Raw genomic sequence first — 17777 nt, forward strand, 5'->3', positions numbered from 1 at the left:
CTGTAATGTTGACCTTGGACTGTTCCTTGACTTTGTCTCTGGATTATGTTTGGACCAGGAGTGATGCTCTGTCATCCACCATGTTTTTATCTGCAGACCTGTCCTCATTGGTGAGTCATCTTCTGTGACTGGGTCCCTTCCCATGCCAGCCAGTTGTTCTGGAGAACAGATTTAGGTTTCAATGTGAACTGCGTAAAATTGCTCTCTCATCCCTACTCATGACTGAAAGAGAAGGGTGGTGGAAAGATACCAGAACTCAAAAGAAGAAAGCAACTTTATTACTATTGCATAAGTGATTAAAATTAGACTTTTTTTTATACAGATAAGTTATTTACAGTGCTGTTTGGTTAAATAGGCAGGATATATGGCAGTTTCTTCCCTTTATATACTTTGTACAGTGCAATAATATATAATGTGTGTATATATTAAAATAAGTTCTTTTCTTAAAAAAGGTAGCATGCAAGGGGTCATTATTTCAAAATTTATTCCTTTGATTTTATCTGTACCAAGGTTTATTTGCCACCATTCCCACCTTCCCTGCACTTTTGTTTGAAATAACGTTTTGTCGACATAGGAGGAAACGAACATTGCTGGAATCGAAGGAATGAAAATGGACGAGAGCCCTTTTCACACGTTCAATGGGAGAGGTGGTCTTTGCTGTCCGAGGTCCAAATCTTTTTCACATTCAGCCAAAGACCTGCATGCAATTGGAAAACCTGCCTGGCAATCTGCCACAGTAGGGCTGTGCACCAGCTTGGGTTGAAGCCCAAACCAAATTGTACTGACTCAGGTGAGGGCTGGTTGCACAGGGTGGTCTGGAGATGTCAGTGGGTGTGGGTGTCAGGCAGATAGGAGAGGCAAGGTGAGGAGGGAAGAAAGACAAGCTATATTGCAGGGCTCTGTTGTTCGCAAGTGCCTTCCCTTCAGGGAACAGCTGTGGAGCAGAGGATTCAATTCTGTGGGGTGCTTTTGGGGGAGGAAAGCACCCTGTCTCTTTGCTCTCAATCAGGAAAGGGGAGAAAGGAGCCTTTCCTTCCCCAGCACCTGACTGTATGTTTAGTTAGGATTTTTACAAACCGTAACTAAACATGACACACACCTCTAAATTGATTCGGGGATGGAAGTCTCTGAGTTGGGATGGCTGTGCACAGCCCTATTATACAGAAATACAGGCTGAATTCAGGTCTTCAACTAAATGAGTGGAATTTGAGGGGGCAGCATGACTCTCCCTGACCCCACCATGCATACAATGGAATCTTCAGTTGTGAGAATAGGGCAAAGGCTTTAATGGGGTAACAAACCATTCCCCCCCTCCAGTTCTAATACAAAATCTTTATACTTCTTAGAATAAACCAGAACAACCTGACCCGGCGACATAACTATACTCTAAGAAACTATCTTCTATAATAAATAGAAACACTTACAATGTGCTTAAGACGAAGAGTACACTGGGCCTGCCCATGTTTCCACGTCTGACAAAATATCTTTCTAGGGACGTTGCTGAACATGAGATAAGCTGGCTGCGATGAGACATTTCTACTCCACCCCCCTCCCCAAAAAACCTCATCAATAGTAACCTAGGGTGCAATTAAATTTTAAGCAGGTGATATGCTGAATGCAAGCTCTTGAAACTGATCTAGACCCTTGGTTGGCCCATCCCTCTCTCCCTTCCTCCATCTTCTGGAGTCTACACAGACCTGTAAATGTTCAGGGTCTTGGATGTAGATCCTTCTGAGCTCTGCTTACCTGTATATGCAAATGATATTGCCTACCACTGAACTATAACTTCTCCCAATAGCACTGTGATACTTCTGCAGCAGTGAGGCTCAACTCTAGACTAGTTTGGCCAAGCAAGAATGAATTGATTTTGCAACCTTTTTTCCACACCTGTGCAGGATCAGGGTTTGAGCAATGATAATTGGATTTAACCACATAATGGAACAGCTGGGGCAGGAAAAGTGAATGAATATCTTTGTCTCAGTTTAGGTTTTATAAATTTACTATTACATTGGTGTCGGACTGTGTTTTGACATCAAACTGGGTTGTTGTTGTTTAGGGGAGGAGGTGTAAAATTACTAAGCCCCATGCAAAAACTGTGTTATGATCAAATCTGATCACAATGCACACAGAATGTAACGAGAAAGGTTTTCTAATATTCCCAGTGAGGACAAAACTATGGCCAATGTGGAGGAGGGTCATTCACACACATTTCTTTCTACTGTTGCTAATAATTTTGCTCCTTAAAACTATTCCCATTTGCTACTATGATTGAATAACACCAATTTTTTGGGGGGGTTGTTTCAGCCATTCATATCATGCCTTAAATGGCTACATTTGCACAGGTGCACTGACTGCCTGAAAAGGAGGCATTTTGTCAATATAAGTATAATTAGTTGTATAATATCCATATGTTTACATTTTTATATATATACCTAATAGTTTTTATGTTTTTATTGGGGATGCTAAGTAAAAAAAGAAGACGACTGAAATCTTTCAGTCAGGCTTACTCCCAGTAAAGCTGGTATATCACTGTAGCTTTAAGTTGGGAACTACTCAACAGACACCTAGGTATGAGAAGTGGTTTGAAACTCCATCTTTGTCACCACTTTTGAGCAATACCTGTTCTGCGGAAATGAAAGTTGCTCCTGTCAATGGGTTCATTCAGCTCCTGGCATGGTTCAGAAGAACATAAGAATCTGGATCAGGCCCACGGTCCACCCAGCCTGGCATCTTGCTCTCACAGTGTCCTACCAGGTGCCCGTGGGAATCCCTCAGGTAGGACTCAAGCACAAGAGCACGCTCCCTTCTTGTGGTTTCCAACAACTGATATTCAGAGCCATAGTTTCCCTGACGGTGGAGGCAGGGCACAGACATCATGGCTGGTGGCCATCTCTAGCCCTCTCCCTCCATGGATTTTGGAAACCAGTTAGACTTACTCCCAGGTCAATAGGTTTCAGACTACTGAACTGAACAGCTGGGCAAAACTCATTGGCTACGACTGCAGCTTCTCAAAAGGAAATGTACGTCTACAATGGCCTTCATTTCCCAGATGTACAAAACAGTTTTGTCCTATTGAGCAGACATTTCATCTCCTTATAAAGCCTCAACCAGACTTTGGAAGAAACCTTTCGACAGCTATAAAACCAGGCTGTCAATGGCTTCCAGCCATGACGGCTATGCCACTGCCATTGAGCTTGTGCTACTGAATATCAGTTCCTGGAAAACGCAGGTGGACAGAGATGTGTGGCACTCATGTCCTACTTTCAGATTTCTCACAAGCATCTAGCCAGCCCCTGAGAGAACAGGATGCTGGACTGTCATATATCAGACTACCAGGTTCTGATCAATAAACCCCCTGACAAACCATTATGGGGTTTTAGACCCTAAGGAGCCTGCTATTGCGCTCCCCAAATCATTTGTTCTTCTCTCTATATTTTTTAAAATGTATTTCCTCTAGTTATGGATTGGCATTGTAAAACAGGAGCAAATGGTGACTAGGTTCCGAAACATTTGAATAAGACGGACTAGAGGAAGGTCAACAGACTGACTGTACATTAAATATGAAGCCATTTATGAAGTAGGCGCCTATCACAGCACTGTTTCAAAATGTGGTAGGAAGACTTTGCATTGGCCTTAAATCTCCAGGGTGATGCATCTGATTTTAAAAAACCCCTGATGGAAAAAAAAATGGGCAGTGGACACGGGGAGTGCAATAATAATTTTTAAAAGAAGCAAAATGGTGGTGGGCCACGGTCTTATATTTAACAAATGAACAAAATCCTCCGGACTGCTTAATTCGTTAATTATGCGTTTGATTGTCCCTGTACAATCCCCCGCAATGCCAGCGGGGTTAAACAGAACCATTGAAGTCAGACGAAGAGAAGCAAAAATGGATGGTTTTTAAGCTTACTATGGTGGTATAGATTTCAATTTCCTGGGAAAGCTGAACCATTAGAAATATATAGATATAGATATAGATATGCTTCAGAGTTTCTGTAAGATAGCTAGCGGCAAAACTGTCTCCAGTTGGTGTCGCATTTTCTGGGTGGCCACAAAATACCGCTGGGTGAATGTGAATCCTCATTCCGATCTCCTGCCACCACGCCAAAAAAATCAAAAATGAAAAATTCAGGGCTCTTCTGGGTTGTTTTTTTATTGCGTTAGGAAACAAAAACCATTAAAGCATTAAGACAGCCCTTTTATGTCCCTGCCAAGAGGATATAGTTGATTTACAGGTACGCTGCTGGCCTGGGGTTCTCTATCGAACCGTCTGTCCTTATCCATCCGCCATTCCGTCACCCATGCGATCTCTCCTCCTTTTTTCCCATTTGTTTTTAAAGTTGATCAGGGAGAAAGTTCACCGGACAGCATGCGCATGCGTGGATCGTTGTTTTTTTTTTTTGTTTCACAGTGTTATATGGCTACTCCATGCCACTTCGGAGGATCTGGTTGGCTGCAATCAACATGACACTGATAATAAAGGCCATAGCAAAAGCGCATATTAAGCTTTTCCGTACACAAGTCTGTCGGTTTTGTTTTTGAGAATGCACTAGGAGAGAAAGAGAGAGAGAGCATAATGACCTTTTCGTTTTAAAGTTACCACATTTTTCCGTCTATAAGACGCCCCCATGTATAAGACACCCCCCCCCATTTTGGGGGACTCAATATTAAGAAGATGAGGGGAGATGGCCCAAAGTTGTTGAGCCTCTCCACCTACGCAGCTGTGAGCAGGAAACACCCCCTAGATCATTTCCTCTGTGTAGCGGCATCGGCTGGTTGGTTGGAGGGCAACTTCCCCTGATGCCGCAGCGTTCAGGAAACGATCCAGGGACTGCTTCCCATGCACAGTGGGATTGGGGGAAGTTGCCCTCCTGACAGTCAGCGCCCCATATCACTCCCCGCTTGCTGCGGCATCAGGGGAAGCTGTGTGCTGCCAGCCAGAATTCCCAGATTGCACCCTGTGCACAGCGGCATCGTGAGAAGCTGTGGGCCCCTAGCCAGTGCCCCCAAATTGCTCCTTGCTTGCTGCAGCATTGGGGGAAGCCATTCAGCTGCCAACCAGTCAGTGTGGTGTAGTGGTTAAGAGCGATAGACTCGTAATCTGGTGAACCGGGTTCACGTCTCCGCTCCTCCACATGCAGCTGCTGAGTGACCTTGGGCCAGTCACACTTCTCTGAAGTCTCTCAGCCCCGCTCACCTTACAGAGTGTTTGTCGTGGGGGAGGAAGGAAAAGGAGAATGTTAGCTGCTTTGAGACTCCTTTGGGTAGTGATAAAGCGGGAAATCAAATCCAAACTCTTCTTCTTCTTCTTCTCCTCCCCCCCCCCCAATGCCACTATCCGTGTATTGGATGACCCCAGTTTTTAGACATGAGTTTTGAGTCTAAAAACCTCGTCCAATACACGGAAAAGTACGGTACTTATCAATTTGATCATTATTGATACACATTACGCAGCATACAAAATGTAGCCCAGCCATCCATTTTAATTACTTTGTTTGGAATTGAGTTGGTTACAACCCAGAGTAGGCCCACTGAAATTAATGGGCCTACGGTAGCAGTCATGTCCATTAATTTCAATGGGCCCACTCTGAGTATGACTAGGGTTGGAGGCAACCCATAATTACAAAGCCTTTAACCATGTGAGTCCAGGACCTTCACTTCAGAAACAAATCCTGGAAATTTAGGATCTGAAATCTGGGTGCATCTCTACGTACCCTCCAATACAATGTGGCCCAAATCTGGGAAGACGCCTTCCGGGTCGACACTCCAGCACATGACCCATGAAATTGTGACCCACTCCAGCACATGACCCATGTGAAATTGTGTACCCAAAATTCAACTCGAGATTGCAGTGAGAGATCTTGGCTCGAAATCATGCAAGAGCAAGTCACCCAAAATGGCTGCCATGTTCTTGTGGAGGGAAACAGGACTTCCTGGTTTTTCTGGGGCAGTAGATGGGCATGTCCCTATGCAAGAATACCTTTAGACTGCCACACAGTTGACTTAAGTTGCCTTGGTCAGTGGTCTGAACAAACTGTTCTGCCTGAGATATGCAAGAGAACCTCACCTTCAAATTCTGTTTGACAGTTGCCAGAGTTCTCATTTAAGCTCTCTTCCTCGTTGATGATGATGTTTTCAATATCTTTCATTGTTAAGTGGTCCTGGAACGCATGGTACAGTATATGTTTCAGCTCCTCCAGAGTTATCCGCTGCATGTCAAACTGTGGGAAGTCAATGAGAACTTAGTTTGAATTGTCGTTCACACACTACACATTACCTTTCATATTTGAATCAGAATAACTACTCCCCCCCCCCAAAAAAAAAATCCATGCCAAAGTTTGAGGGCCACGTTATCTTGTGGCCAGGCTTCCTGGAGTTACGTGCCAATAACAGGCAGGCAACAGGCAAACGGTGGCATAAAGGATGTGACTCTCAACTTTCTGATGACTGTGAGAAATGAGGGTGTTGCTTTCTCACATACAAATGAAACAGTTGGTCAACTGTCAGCAGTCCAGGCAACTAGGGATATTTAGAGCTTGTAGTCAGAATGTGGTTGCAATAAGTAGACAAGTGTCAGCAGTCCAGATTGACTCAGATATTGACTTCTTGTGGTTAGGATGTTCATAAATGGGACAGTTTGTGGCTGAAAGACAGTTTATTGTAAGCTTCAGCAGCTATAGAACTCGCTTACACCTGTTAGTGGTCAGGATGTGGCTCTGTCACTTAAGCCACTATGTAAATGCATAGAAATAAAGAATCAAATAAGGGAAATGTTAATAGGATAATTAGGCAGTTGTGATAGACTGTAAACCTTGCAGTACCCAGCCAATGGGGAGACAAGGGAGGGAACCTGCACTCCAGGTATAGGGAATATAAGCTTAAAAGGTAAAGGTAAAGGACCCCTGACTGTTAAGTCCAGTTGCAGGCGACTCTGGAGTTGTGGCGCTCATCTTGCTTTACAAGCCGAGGGAGCTGATGTTTGTCTGCAGACAGTTTTTCCAGGTCATGTGGCCAGCATGGCTAATTTACTTCTGGTGCAGCGGAACACCGAAATCAGAGCAGTGCACGGAAACACGGTTTACCTTCCCGCCGGAGTGGTACCTATTTATCTACTTGCACTGGCATGCTATTGAACTGCTAGGTTGGCAGGGGCTGGGACCGAGCAACGGGAGCTCACCCCATTGTGGGGATTCGAACCGCCGACTTTCTGATCAGCAAGCCCAAGAGGCTCAGTGCCTCCTTTGGACACCTGCTTTTGCAAGAATGTTTCGTATTCAATAAATTCCTTGCTGCTTCACCAATTCTGCTAGGATTTTATTTTGAGGGTCTCAAGACCCACTTCTAACATGACTGGAATGTAGGTTACTGCACAAAAGGAAAAGGTTTATACACATGCTCCTTTCCATCTCCACCCTCCATTCAGGCAAGAGAGAGGCATGACAATGGTTCATGGTCTCATAGGGCTGTGCACAGGATTTGGTCAAATCCTGAATTCAATCAGGGCAATTTGGGATGATTCCTGCCCTGTTCAGATCAGGTCAAGCAACTACAAATCACTACAGAGTGGACCAGGTTATCCTGAATTATTTTGTAGCAATCTACAGCTCAAACCATTGTTTCAGAAGGCCAGACAGACAGTCTCAAATATGTTGCAATTATTAATTAAAATAACGCCTAGGTAGAACACAGGACAGGTATCAAATCTGATCACAATGCACAGGGCTAGGGTAGAATGTTCTCACCTTAACCAAGAACCCCCTAATCACAGTGCTTGTGGAAGGTGGTGAAATCTTAAAACAAAGAATGTGTTTGGTGGCCCTGGGGTGCTGTCATCTACCCCAACCCCCCTTGAAGCCTATCTAGTGCAGAAAAGCCCACTTTAACTGGCAAAATCTCTTGCAGATTCTCAAGCATAAATGTTTCCAACTCATCCAACCCAAGCTGGAGATGTCTGGGAGTAGACCTGGAACCTTCTTCCTTTTGTATGCATCATCAAACACATTTAAAAAATGTGAGCAATTTTTTCATTCATAAGAAGAACCTGCAGGATCGGGCCAATGGCCCAACTAGTCTAACATCCTGTTCTTGCAGTGGCCAACCAGATGTACCTATAGGAAGCCTGCAAGCAGGATCTGATCACAAGAGCTCTTTTGCCTCCTGCTGTTTTCAAGTAATTGGTATAGAGAAGCATTACTGCCTCCAAGCACACGACTAACATCCACAGATAGCCTTTTCAACCATAAATTTGTCTAATCTACTAACGCCATCTAAGTTGGTGATAATACAGCCTGCTATGGGAGGAAGTTCCATAATTTAACTCTGCACTCAACTATGAACTACAGTCTGGTAGGGTTATATATACAGTGGTGCCCCGCAAGACGAATGCCTCGCAAGACGGAAAACTCGCTAGACGAAAGAGTTTTCCGTTTTGGAGGTGCTTCGCAAAACGAATTTCCTATGGGCTTGCTTCGCAAGACGATAATGTCTTGCGAGTTCCTGCTGTTTTTTCCCCCTCCCCCCTTTTCTAAGCCACTAAGCCGCTTATCAGCTGATCCGATCAGCAGATAAGCCGCTAAAAGCTGCTAAAAGCCGCTAATAGCGCTAATCCGCTAATGCTTCAATGGGCTTGCTTCGCAAGACGAAAAAACCGCTAGACGAAGAGAATCACAGAACGGATTATTTTCGTCTTGCGAGGCACCACTGTATAGTCAAATTTTCTCATCAGAATGGCAGTTTCTAGCTGCTTTGTTCGGGGGGGGGCATCATCCTGAGCTGAGCAATTTTTCTTATAAGCACACTATACAAGCATAGAATTATAGAGTTGGAAAGTAACCTAATGTTCATTTAGTCCAACCCCTTGCAATGGAAGAATCACAGTTAAAGAACTCCTGACAGATGGCCACCCAACCTCTGTTTAAAAGCCTCCAATGAAGGAAAGTCCACCACCTTTCACTGAGAATTTGCAGTGGTTTCCCCAAGAAAACATTTTTCTATGAATTTGCAGTGGCTTCCCAAGAAAACCTTTTTCTATAAATTCTATTAAGCAAGAGTATTACAGATCCTCAGTCTGGGGAGAGAGAGAAAAACCCCACAATCTTAAGCAACGTAGAGGTCAAATCCTGCAACTGTGCAGCTGCTTGGTAAAGGCTGCGTATTTCAGAGAAAAAAATAAGAATGAGCAAGCTGTTCCTGAAATACCCACAAGAGGTAGCCAAACACAGGATTTTAAAATAACCCACAACTCCGTTTTATGAACGGTGGTTGTCATGAGTAACACTGCTTTTATATTCATTCTAGAAGGAAGTACAATAGAGAAAAATGAAGCTGCAAATTACCTAGCTTACAACTCAACAGGCCAGCCAGGTGAGCATCACGGAAGACATAGGATTAAAGATGGACTGTGCACTGCAACTGTTTGCTGTTATTTTTAGTAGCATCATGTCAGTAAACTGCCTAACAATCAGGGTTGTGCTTTGGGGGGGGGCAGCAGTGGGGGGGGGAATCAAGCCAACTTGCTTGCTTACAGAAAAATGCTTCCCCCCACCTTCCTCAGTTGGTGATTAGTATTCTGTGGTAAAGCAGCTGATGGCATGAAAATTGGCAGGTCATGAGTAAGAAGAGAAAAACAATATTCCGGTTAGAACTGCAAGCAGCAAACAGCCATGTCTGCTTTTAAGGTCATCCTGAGAGGGTCCAGGATCTTTTCAATGATGGTACCTTGACTGTAGACTAAATGAACATCCTGGCATCCACTCTGCAAGCAGCAATCTATACATTACGTTAAGTGTATAGCTTGCCCTTGAAAGTCTGATACTTCTTTTGAAATGGCAATATGACTGTGGGTTCACACACAACAGTAAGCTGTGGTTAACATTACCTGTGGTTTATAAACCAACCACAAACCATGGTTAATGAGCAACCAAGCTTATATACCCCTGGTAAAGGGGTAAAGGGACCCCTGACCATAGGTCCAGTCGTGGCCGACTCTGGGGTTGCGGCACTTATCTCGCTTTATTGGCCGAGGGAGCCGGCGTACAGCTTCCGGGTCATGTGGCCAGCATGACTAAGCCACTTCTGGCGAACCAGAGCAGCGCACGGAAACACCGTTTACCTTCCCGCCAGAGCGGTACCTATTTATCTACTCACACTTTGACGTGCTTTCGAACTGCTAGGTGGGCAGGAGCAGGAACTGAGCAATGGGAGCTCACCCCGTCATGGGTATTCAAACCGTTGACCTTCCGATCGGCAAGCCCTAGGCTCTGTGGTTTAACCCACAGCGCCATCCACGTCCCCCTTACCACAGCTAAAGCTAATAAACCATAGCTATGCTGCTGAGCTGAGTTTATATGTTACACTAATGCTGCAGTCAAAAATGGGAATGGCTGTGTTAGTTCTGCTGGTTGTAATGGCAGCACTTCCCCTCTCATTTAACAATATTCCTTTTACACCTGTTGCATTACAGAACTGTGTTTAGTTTTTTGTTTAAAAAATCAATATACCACCATGCCACACTAAGTTTAATTCCTACCAGTGGGTGTGGCATGCGACACAACAGTGGATGTCACTAGACATGTCACCACCCTGTATACACATGGATGATTGTGTTCCTCCACGATTTACCAGTGAAATTCATCGGAAATACCTGCATGCCCGAATATGTCCCCTAATTTTATCACATGGCATCTCCCATCTCCTAATCTTCAGGTAGGACTGAGAAAGTCATAGACGTATAGAAGCACAGAACTGGAGAGTTGGAAGGGACCCCAAGCGCCATCTAGTCTATTCCTGCAAGCAGGAATCTCATCTAAAGCACCCATGACAAATGGCCATCCAAACTCTGCTTAAAAACCCTCAAGGAAGGAGATTCCACAGCCTCCTGAGCGAGTCCGTTCTACTGTCCAGCAGTTCCTCCTGTCAGATAGTTCTTCCTGATGTTTAGTCCAAAATTTCCTTTCTTGCAACTTGAAGTCATTACTTTGAGTCTTACCCTCCAGAGCAGGAGAAAACAAGCTTGTTCCCTCTGCCATGTGACAGCCCTTCAGATATTTGAAGATGGCTATCTTATTTTTTATAAAAAAATATTAGTTTTTTCCATAACAAACATCATATAAAATAAACATCAATACACTATCACAATGTGGAATTTTTCCAGTCCTGTGACTTCCCTCTATCATCTCCATGGTTCCATTATTTTTGGTTATTTCAAGCATGTCCAAGTCTTATTTTTCATCTGTATATATATAATTCTTATCTATCATCATAATACTGCAAATGTTTTTAGAATCCTGCTGATGTATCAACTTGTATACAATGCTTTGACATATACGCAATAAAAATTTCCCATTCATTTTTAAATTTGTTATTCTCCTGATTTCTGAGTCTTCCTGTTAATTTTGCCATCTCTGCATATTCCATCAACTTAATTTGCCAGTCTTTTTGCATGGGAATTTCCCCCTCTTTCCAGCATTGGGCTATCAATATTCATGCGGCCATGACTGCATACATAAATAGATTTTTATAATTTGGGGGTATTTCCCTTCCTGTTATTCCTAATAAAAAGGCTTCTGGCTTTTTAACAAAAGTTATTTTAAGCATTTTTTTCCAATTCATTATATATCATTTCCCAAAAATTCTTTATAACTTTGCATTGCCACCACATGTGATAAAATGTACCATCTACCTCTTTACATTTCCAACAAAGATGGCTATCTTATCTCCTCTCAGTCTCCTCTTTTCCAGGCTAAACAAAGCCAGCTTTCCAGATCCTTGATCATCTTGGTTGCCCTCTACACATGTTCAGATTGTCTGAATCCCTGGAGATGTGCTGCCAGCCAATGTCAAGAATACTGAGCTGGAGTAACGAACAGCCTGACTTGGTATATGGCAGTTTTCTGTGTTTACTGCCATGCTTAAGCTGTGCAAGTTAACCAAGACACAGAAATAATAAATGATTGTTGCAAGACAAGCAATGCATTCCTTGGGGTTGAATACTGATCTCCCTTTACTTTGACCAAGGGGAAAATGGTCTACCCCCTGAACACATAGCAGGACTGCCCCTCCCTAGGAAAACACAAAAGGGATCCCTTCTGCCCTAAAGGGATACCAGAAGGTCCTAGCACCTGCCTATCTGCAAGAGGTGAAGTTCTGTAACGAGAGCAAACTGTTAGCCATGAAATGGAGAGATGGGTCAAGCCCCTGGTGGTTGACTTGCAGAAAGATCTGCTCTCATATGAGCCATCTTCAATGGTGCATAAGACAGGCTCATCTCTCTCTCTCCTGGGAGTGACAGATGACATTAAAAAGAAATAATAACCGTCATCTGTTTCTCACTATGGTGGGAGGACATGTCCATGAATCATACAAATGGCTTCAGTGTGGTTGGACGACCGCTTTCTGCTTTCTAGCACTGATAGCTGAGTTAGACATTTTCATTTGATAGTGGAAATGGGACCTGGCTCTGGCAGTTTTGCATTTGTTCTGATGTTTTATAACCTCCTTTCCAAGATGGGATGAAGACTGCCCAATCAGTTCAGGGAGCCAGGCAGGAGTTTGGAATGCACAAATATTGCCACAAGGAGCAAAAGTCTGCACAGCACACTTGCACGCACATGCACACACACACACACACACACACACACACACACTGTGAAAACTTAGACATCAAAACTTTTACATCAATATTAGGATTCATGTTTGAGAAACCTAAGTCTTAGGGAGAGGTATTTGCCAACGCTTGCTACCCAAGATCCTTTTGGTGTGAGATGCCAAGTACAGTGGTACCGCAGGTTACATACGCTTCAGGTTACATACGCTTCAGGTTACAGACTCCACTAACCCAGAAATATTACCTCGGGTTAAGAACTTTGCTTCAGGATGAGAACAGAAATCGTGCTCTGGCGGCGCGGTGGCAGCAGGAGGCCCTGTTAGCTAAAGTGGTGCTTCAGGTTAAGAACAGTTTCAGGTTAAGAACAGTTTCAGGTTAAGAACGGACCTCCGGAACGAATTAAGTACTTAATCCGAGGTACCACTGTATTGAAACTTGGACCTTCTGCTTTCAAGGCACATGTTCTACAGCTGATATAATATCCCTATCTTCAATATAGTTTGGAACTCTATTAATATACTATTTTAAAATTAGTGCTTTGTCATTTGGTGCCCAGGTAGAGTTACACTACATCAAGGTGTTAGTACTAGCATACAAACCCCCAAATGGCTTGGAACACAAGGACCTGAATGAGCACCTTCTCCAACATCAACCATCTCATACCCTATGATAGAGAGCTGAGCCCTAGTTGGTGATGCCACAACTGGGGGCTGCCCACTTGGCATTGACCCATATCATAGCAGTGCCTTTTCAGTGGCAGTTCCCCATTTATGGAATCTCCCCCCCCGTGAGTTGTCTGTGTCTTTTTCACTGAGCTTTCAAACATTCCTGTTTACCCGGGCATTTGATGAATGGCAGATGAATTGTTCAGAGAACACCCTGACAAGGTCAGCTTCAAGGTCAGCAGGAATGAACTCTTCACTTATCGGCTGGCAATCCAGCACCCAGCAGGATTAAATTTTGTGCTCGCTTATCAGCTGATAACACCCAGTAATGTCAGCTGACTGACAGGTGGGGTTGATTTCAGAGAAATGGTCTTACGGCAGTGTGGGGCTTGCGTCCGCCAGGCAGACTCTGTGGGCAGCTCACTGTGCTGCCTCCTGGGCGGATCACAGTAGCACCCCCATGGGTGGATCACCCCACTGCCCCCACAGCTCCAGGTGCCAGAGCAGCTAGCTATGCCCCTGGTCATTGTCACACACCTTCATCTTTAATTGAAAGACAGATATCAACCTTATACCTGTAAGGTTACTTTGTATAAATTAAATACACCCCTACCCCCAATTGGGATGTGGGCGACGCTGTGGGTTAAACCACAGAGCCTAGGACTTGCCGATCAGAAGGTCGGCGGTTTGAATCCCCACGACGGGGTGAGCTCCCATTGCTCGGTCCCAGCTCCTGCCAACCTAGCAGTTCGAAAGCACGTCAAAGTGCAAGTAGATAAATAGGGAAGGTAAACGGCGGGAAGGTAAACGGCGTTTCCGTGCGCTGCTCTGGTTCGCCAGAAGCGCCTCAGTCATGCTGGCCACATGACCCGGACATTGTACACCGGTTCCCTCGGCCAATAAAACGAGATGAGCGCCGCAACCCCAGAGTCAGTCATGACTGGAGCTAATGGTTAGGGGTCCCTTTACCTTTACCTTTACCCCCAATTCCCTATAGAAACTCTCAATCAAAAAACAAAACTACCCTCCCAAGCATTTTTCCTGTTCTAATAGAAAGGGGGGGGATGTACATATCAAGGCAGCTTCCCCTCCATCCATAAGGAGGAAAAGCTATTTCATCTTCTCTGTCCCCCCCCCCCATCGTCATCGGAGTACGACTGAAGGACTCTTTCAGACTGCAAAGATTATTCAGCAATCAAAAGCAAAGCAGCCAGGAGACCAAAAATATCATTGTAAACGAACCTTTCCTTCCCAAACACAGGGACCTAGGATGAGATGCTGAGCAATTTGCATTGGCAAGCGAAATCCCCAAAGCCGCAGACCAACAGAACATTTTGTTGCTGGGCTTTGTTCAGGGCCATAGGGAGTCCCAGCCAGCGCATACTCCAATGCTCAGACAGACATTAATTGAAGCGATTTAAGGTCGCAGGCCCAGTAGACTGGAATACTTTTTTTTTTTCCATCCTCAGTTGGCCAACTCACTTAGCTTGGAAATCAATATAACAAAAACATAAGCGTTTCAACAACTGAGAGTTCAATATTGCCCAGGAGAAGCCATTGGCTTTGGGGACATTGCAAATGCACACTATTTATGGTACACGAAACAAAATATGTACAAACACACAATTGCTCCTGGAATGTAGAGGAACAATTGCTATAATTCCTGTGGCCCGGTGATGGCCCATTTTGTTCTTGCTGACCAGGTATTTTGCAGGCAATCCAACATTTCTCTGATGAAAATAGGGCATCCGATTCTACATACAGTGGTACCTCGGGTTAAGTATTAATTCGTTCTGGAGGTCTGTTCTTAACCTGAAACTGTTCTTAACCTGAAGCACCACTTTAGCCAATGGGGCCTCCTGCTGCTGCCGCGCCACTGGCGCACAATTTCTGTTCTCATCCTGAAGCAAAGTTCTTAATCTGAGGTACTATTTCTGGGTTAGCGGAGTCTGCAACCTGAAGCGTATGTAACCCGAGGTACCACTGTATTTCATATACAGTCACCTTGAGCCAACTGCAACCTCTCTGTTGAACCTACCTCACAGGAGTGTTGTAAAGAAAGATGTGTCCTGTTTTCGAGAGACAGTCCCAAAATTACAGAAGCCATCCTGGTTTCTGATTTGCTCCTGAAATGTCCAGGTTTTCCTTTTTCCTCCCCTCCATGTCTCGGAGAACAATTAAAAGTGTGTGAGTGTGTAGGTGCAAAAACAAAGTCCTGTTTCTACTGGAGAGAAAAATACCTGCACTAAATGAAGGTGTCAGGGGTTCAGGAGCAGAGGCGAGGGCTAGGGAGGAAACAGAGAGCGAGGGGGAGGAGGCAGAAGAAAAGATGAGTGATGACGACGACCCGAGATCTCCGAGTCTTTCCAGTGAATCAGAAGATTCACAGAAAGGAGCACCAGTAGCCAGGGCAAGGGGGGAGACTAGGGGGACACCCCAGGAAGATAGAGCCAGAGGGGACTCAGAGGGGAGCAGTTGGAAATCGGGACCAGCGTCACCGCCAGAGAGCAGGGAAGAGGAAGGGCGCCAGGGATCAAGCGCTGGCAGCTCACAACAGGAGGGAGGGCACGAGTCAGGAGTGGCCACACCTCCATCGGGGAGCGAAGAGACGGTTAGACGGAAGGTGGAAGGTTGGGCGCGCGCGCCAAGTTCAAATACACAGGAAGGTGACGCAGTAGGCAGCCCGGAAAGGGAGCCAGGTCCTAAAGCCCGGCGCAAGGAGACAGGAGGGTCCGGGGGGTCAGCGTCAGAAGAATCCCGGAAGAGACCCCGGGGGGCAGAGGGACCCAGAGAAGAACAGTCAGGCGGAAAAGGTGGAGCAGGGCTAGGATATTAAGTTGGTGCACAAGGGGCGGAGACTCAGACGGAGCTACGCCGATCTAAGCATAAGACGTAGAGTTGCACGCAGCAGCTTGAGAATGGAAACTGTAACTCAATAAAGACTTTTATTTAATGATCGCTGGCTAGCGTGATCCTCTGTGAGCTAGGATCTAGAAGCAACTCTGACAGAAGGAAATAGTGAAGCTGGCATATGAAGCCTTTCTTATAATTTTGGAGGAAGATGTAGCCAATCCTCTTTAAATTCTTTAACTACATGCTTCTACAGCGAGCCATTTATTTGTTTTTAGGAAACACGGGGAGTGTTGAGTCATTTGCTGTAAATGGAGTCTTACAGTGTCTACTCAGAAAGAAGTCCCACTGTATTCAATGGAGCTTACTCCCAGGTAAGTTGGTCAAGACTGGGCAGCCTTACGCTGCAATCCTAAGCATTTTTTAAGCATCTGTCAGGGAATCTACATCCTGCCTTGCAGATCCTTTACTAAGAGAGATTGAACTACATGATCTTTGAGGTCCCTTCCAAATCTAGATTTCTTTTTATGGAAGAAAAGAAAAACTCAGACAAAAGTATTAAGTGCTGGTGGTTCTTGCTCACAGAAGGTCCCAGATTCTCTACTTAGGACTGGGAATGTTTCCTGTCTATCAGCCAGTGTGGACAATACTGAACTAGTTGGACCAATGGACTGACTCAGTATAAGTCAGCTTCCTCATTTACAAGATATGGATGGGGAATAATAATAATAATAATAATAATAATAATAATAATTTATTATTTATACCCCCTCCCATCGGGTTTCCCCAGCCACTCTGGGAGGCTCCCAACAGAATTAAAAGCACAATAAAACATAAAACACTTAAAACTTCCCTAAACAGGACTGCCTTCAGATGTCTTTTAAAAGTCAGGTAGTTGTTTATTTCCTTGACATCTGATTGGAGGGCGTTCCATAGGGTGGGTGCCACTACCAAGAAGGCCCTCCGTCTGTTCCCTGTAACCTTACTTCTCACAGGGAAGCAACTGCCAGAAGGCCCTCGGAGCTGGTCCTCAGTGTCCGGGCAGAACGATGGGGGTGGAGACGTTCATTCAGGCATACAGTGATACCTCACGTTACAGACGCTACAGGTTACAGACGCTTCAGGTTACAGACTCTGCTAACCCAGAAATAGTACCTCGGGTTAAGAACTTTGCTTCAGGTTGAGAACAGAAATCGTGTGGCGGCAGCAGTGGGAGGCCCCATTAGCTAAAGTGGTACCTTAGGTTAAGAACAGTTTCAGGTTAAGAACGGACCTCCAGAACGAATTAAGTTCTTAACCTGAGGTACCACTGTACTGGGGAAGGGAATACATTGGTCTTGGCTGGGGGGTTTTGCGGGGGGTGGGGGAAGAGACTGCAACTCAGTGGTAGAGCTTCTGGCTTGCAAGCAAAAGTCCATCTCCATCTCTCCCCAGCTCCGGTCTATCTCCAGCTCTCCCCTTAAACCCTGGGGAGCCATTGCTAATCAGTAGAGATAATACAGAGCTAGGTGTATTAATGGGTCTGGCGTAAGGCAGGTTCCTATTTTTCCTGTGTTCCTAACTAAAACAATTCCTGTAGTCAATTCATTTCCAACCCCAACCCCCTTTTGCTGTCCTTAAAATAGCCTCATTGAAATAATAATGGAGTGCATATGTGT

At 44.9% G+C, this 17777-nt stretch overlaps 2 protein-coding genes across 6 annotated transcripts in view; one reads left to right on the plus strand and one right to left on the minus strand.

The window, feature by feature from the left end:
• The window catches only part of GTF2IRD1 (GTF2I repeat domain containing 1), a 1520245-nt gene that overhangs the window by 1345957 nt on the left and 156511 nt on the right, over positions 1 to 17777 (plus strand). The window lies entirely within an intron of this gene.
• The window catches only part of CALN1 (calneuron 1), a 138052-nt gene continuing 120531 nt past the window's right edge, over positions 257 to 17777 (minus strand). For all 5 annotated transcript variants that reach the window (XM_083479667.1, XM_083479668.1, XM_083479670.1 and 2 more), the window contains 2 exons: positions 6068 to 6221; positions 257 to 4549 (listed from right to left, as the gene is read on the minus strand). In XM_083479667.1, the coding sequence (XP_083335793.1) occupies positions 4422 to 4549; positions 6068 to 6221 (282 nt within the window). In that variant the 3' untranslated portion in view covers positions 257 to 4421. The remainder of the gene's footprint in view (positions 4550 to 6067; positions 6222 to 17777) is intronic.

The sequence above is a fragment of the Podarcis liolepis genome (genome assembly GCF_965112155.1).
Source record: "Podarcis liolepis genome assembly, chromosome: 16".
NCBI lineage: Eukaryota > Metazoa > Chordata > Lepidosauria > Squamata > Lacertidae > Podarcis > Podarcis liolepis.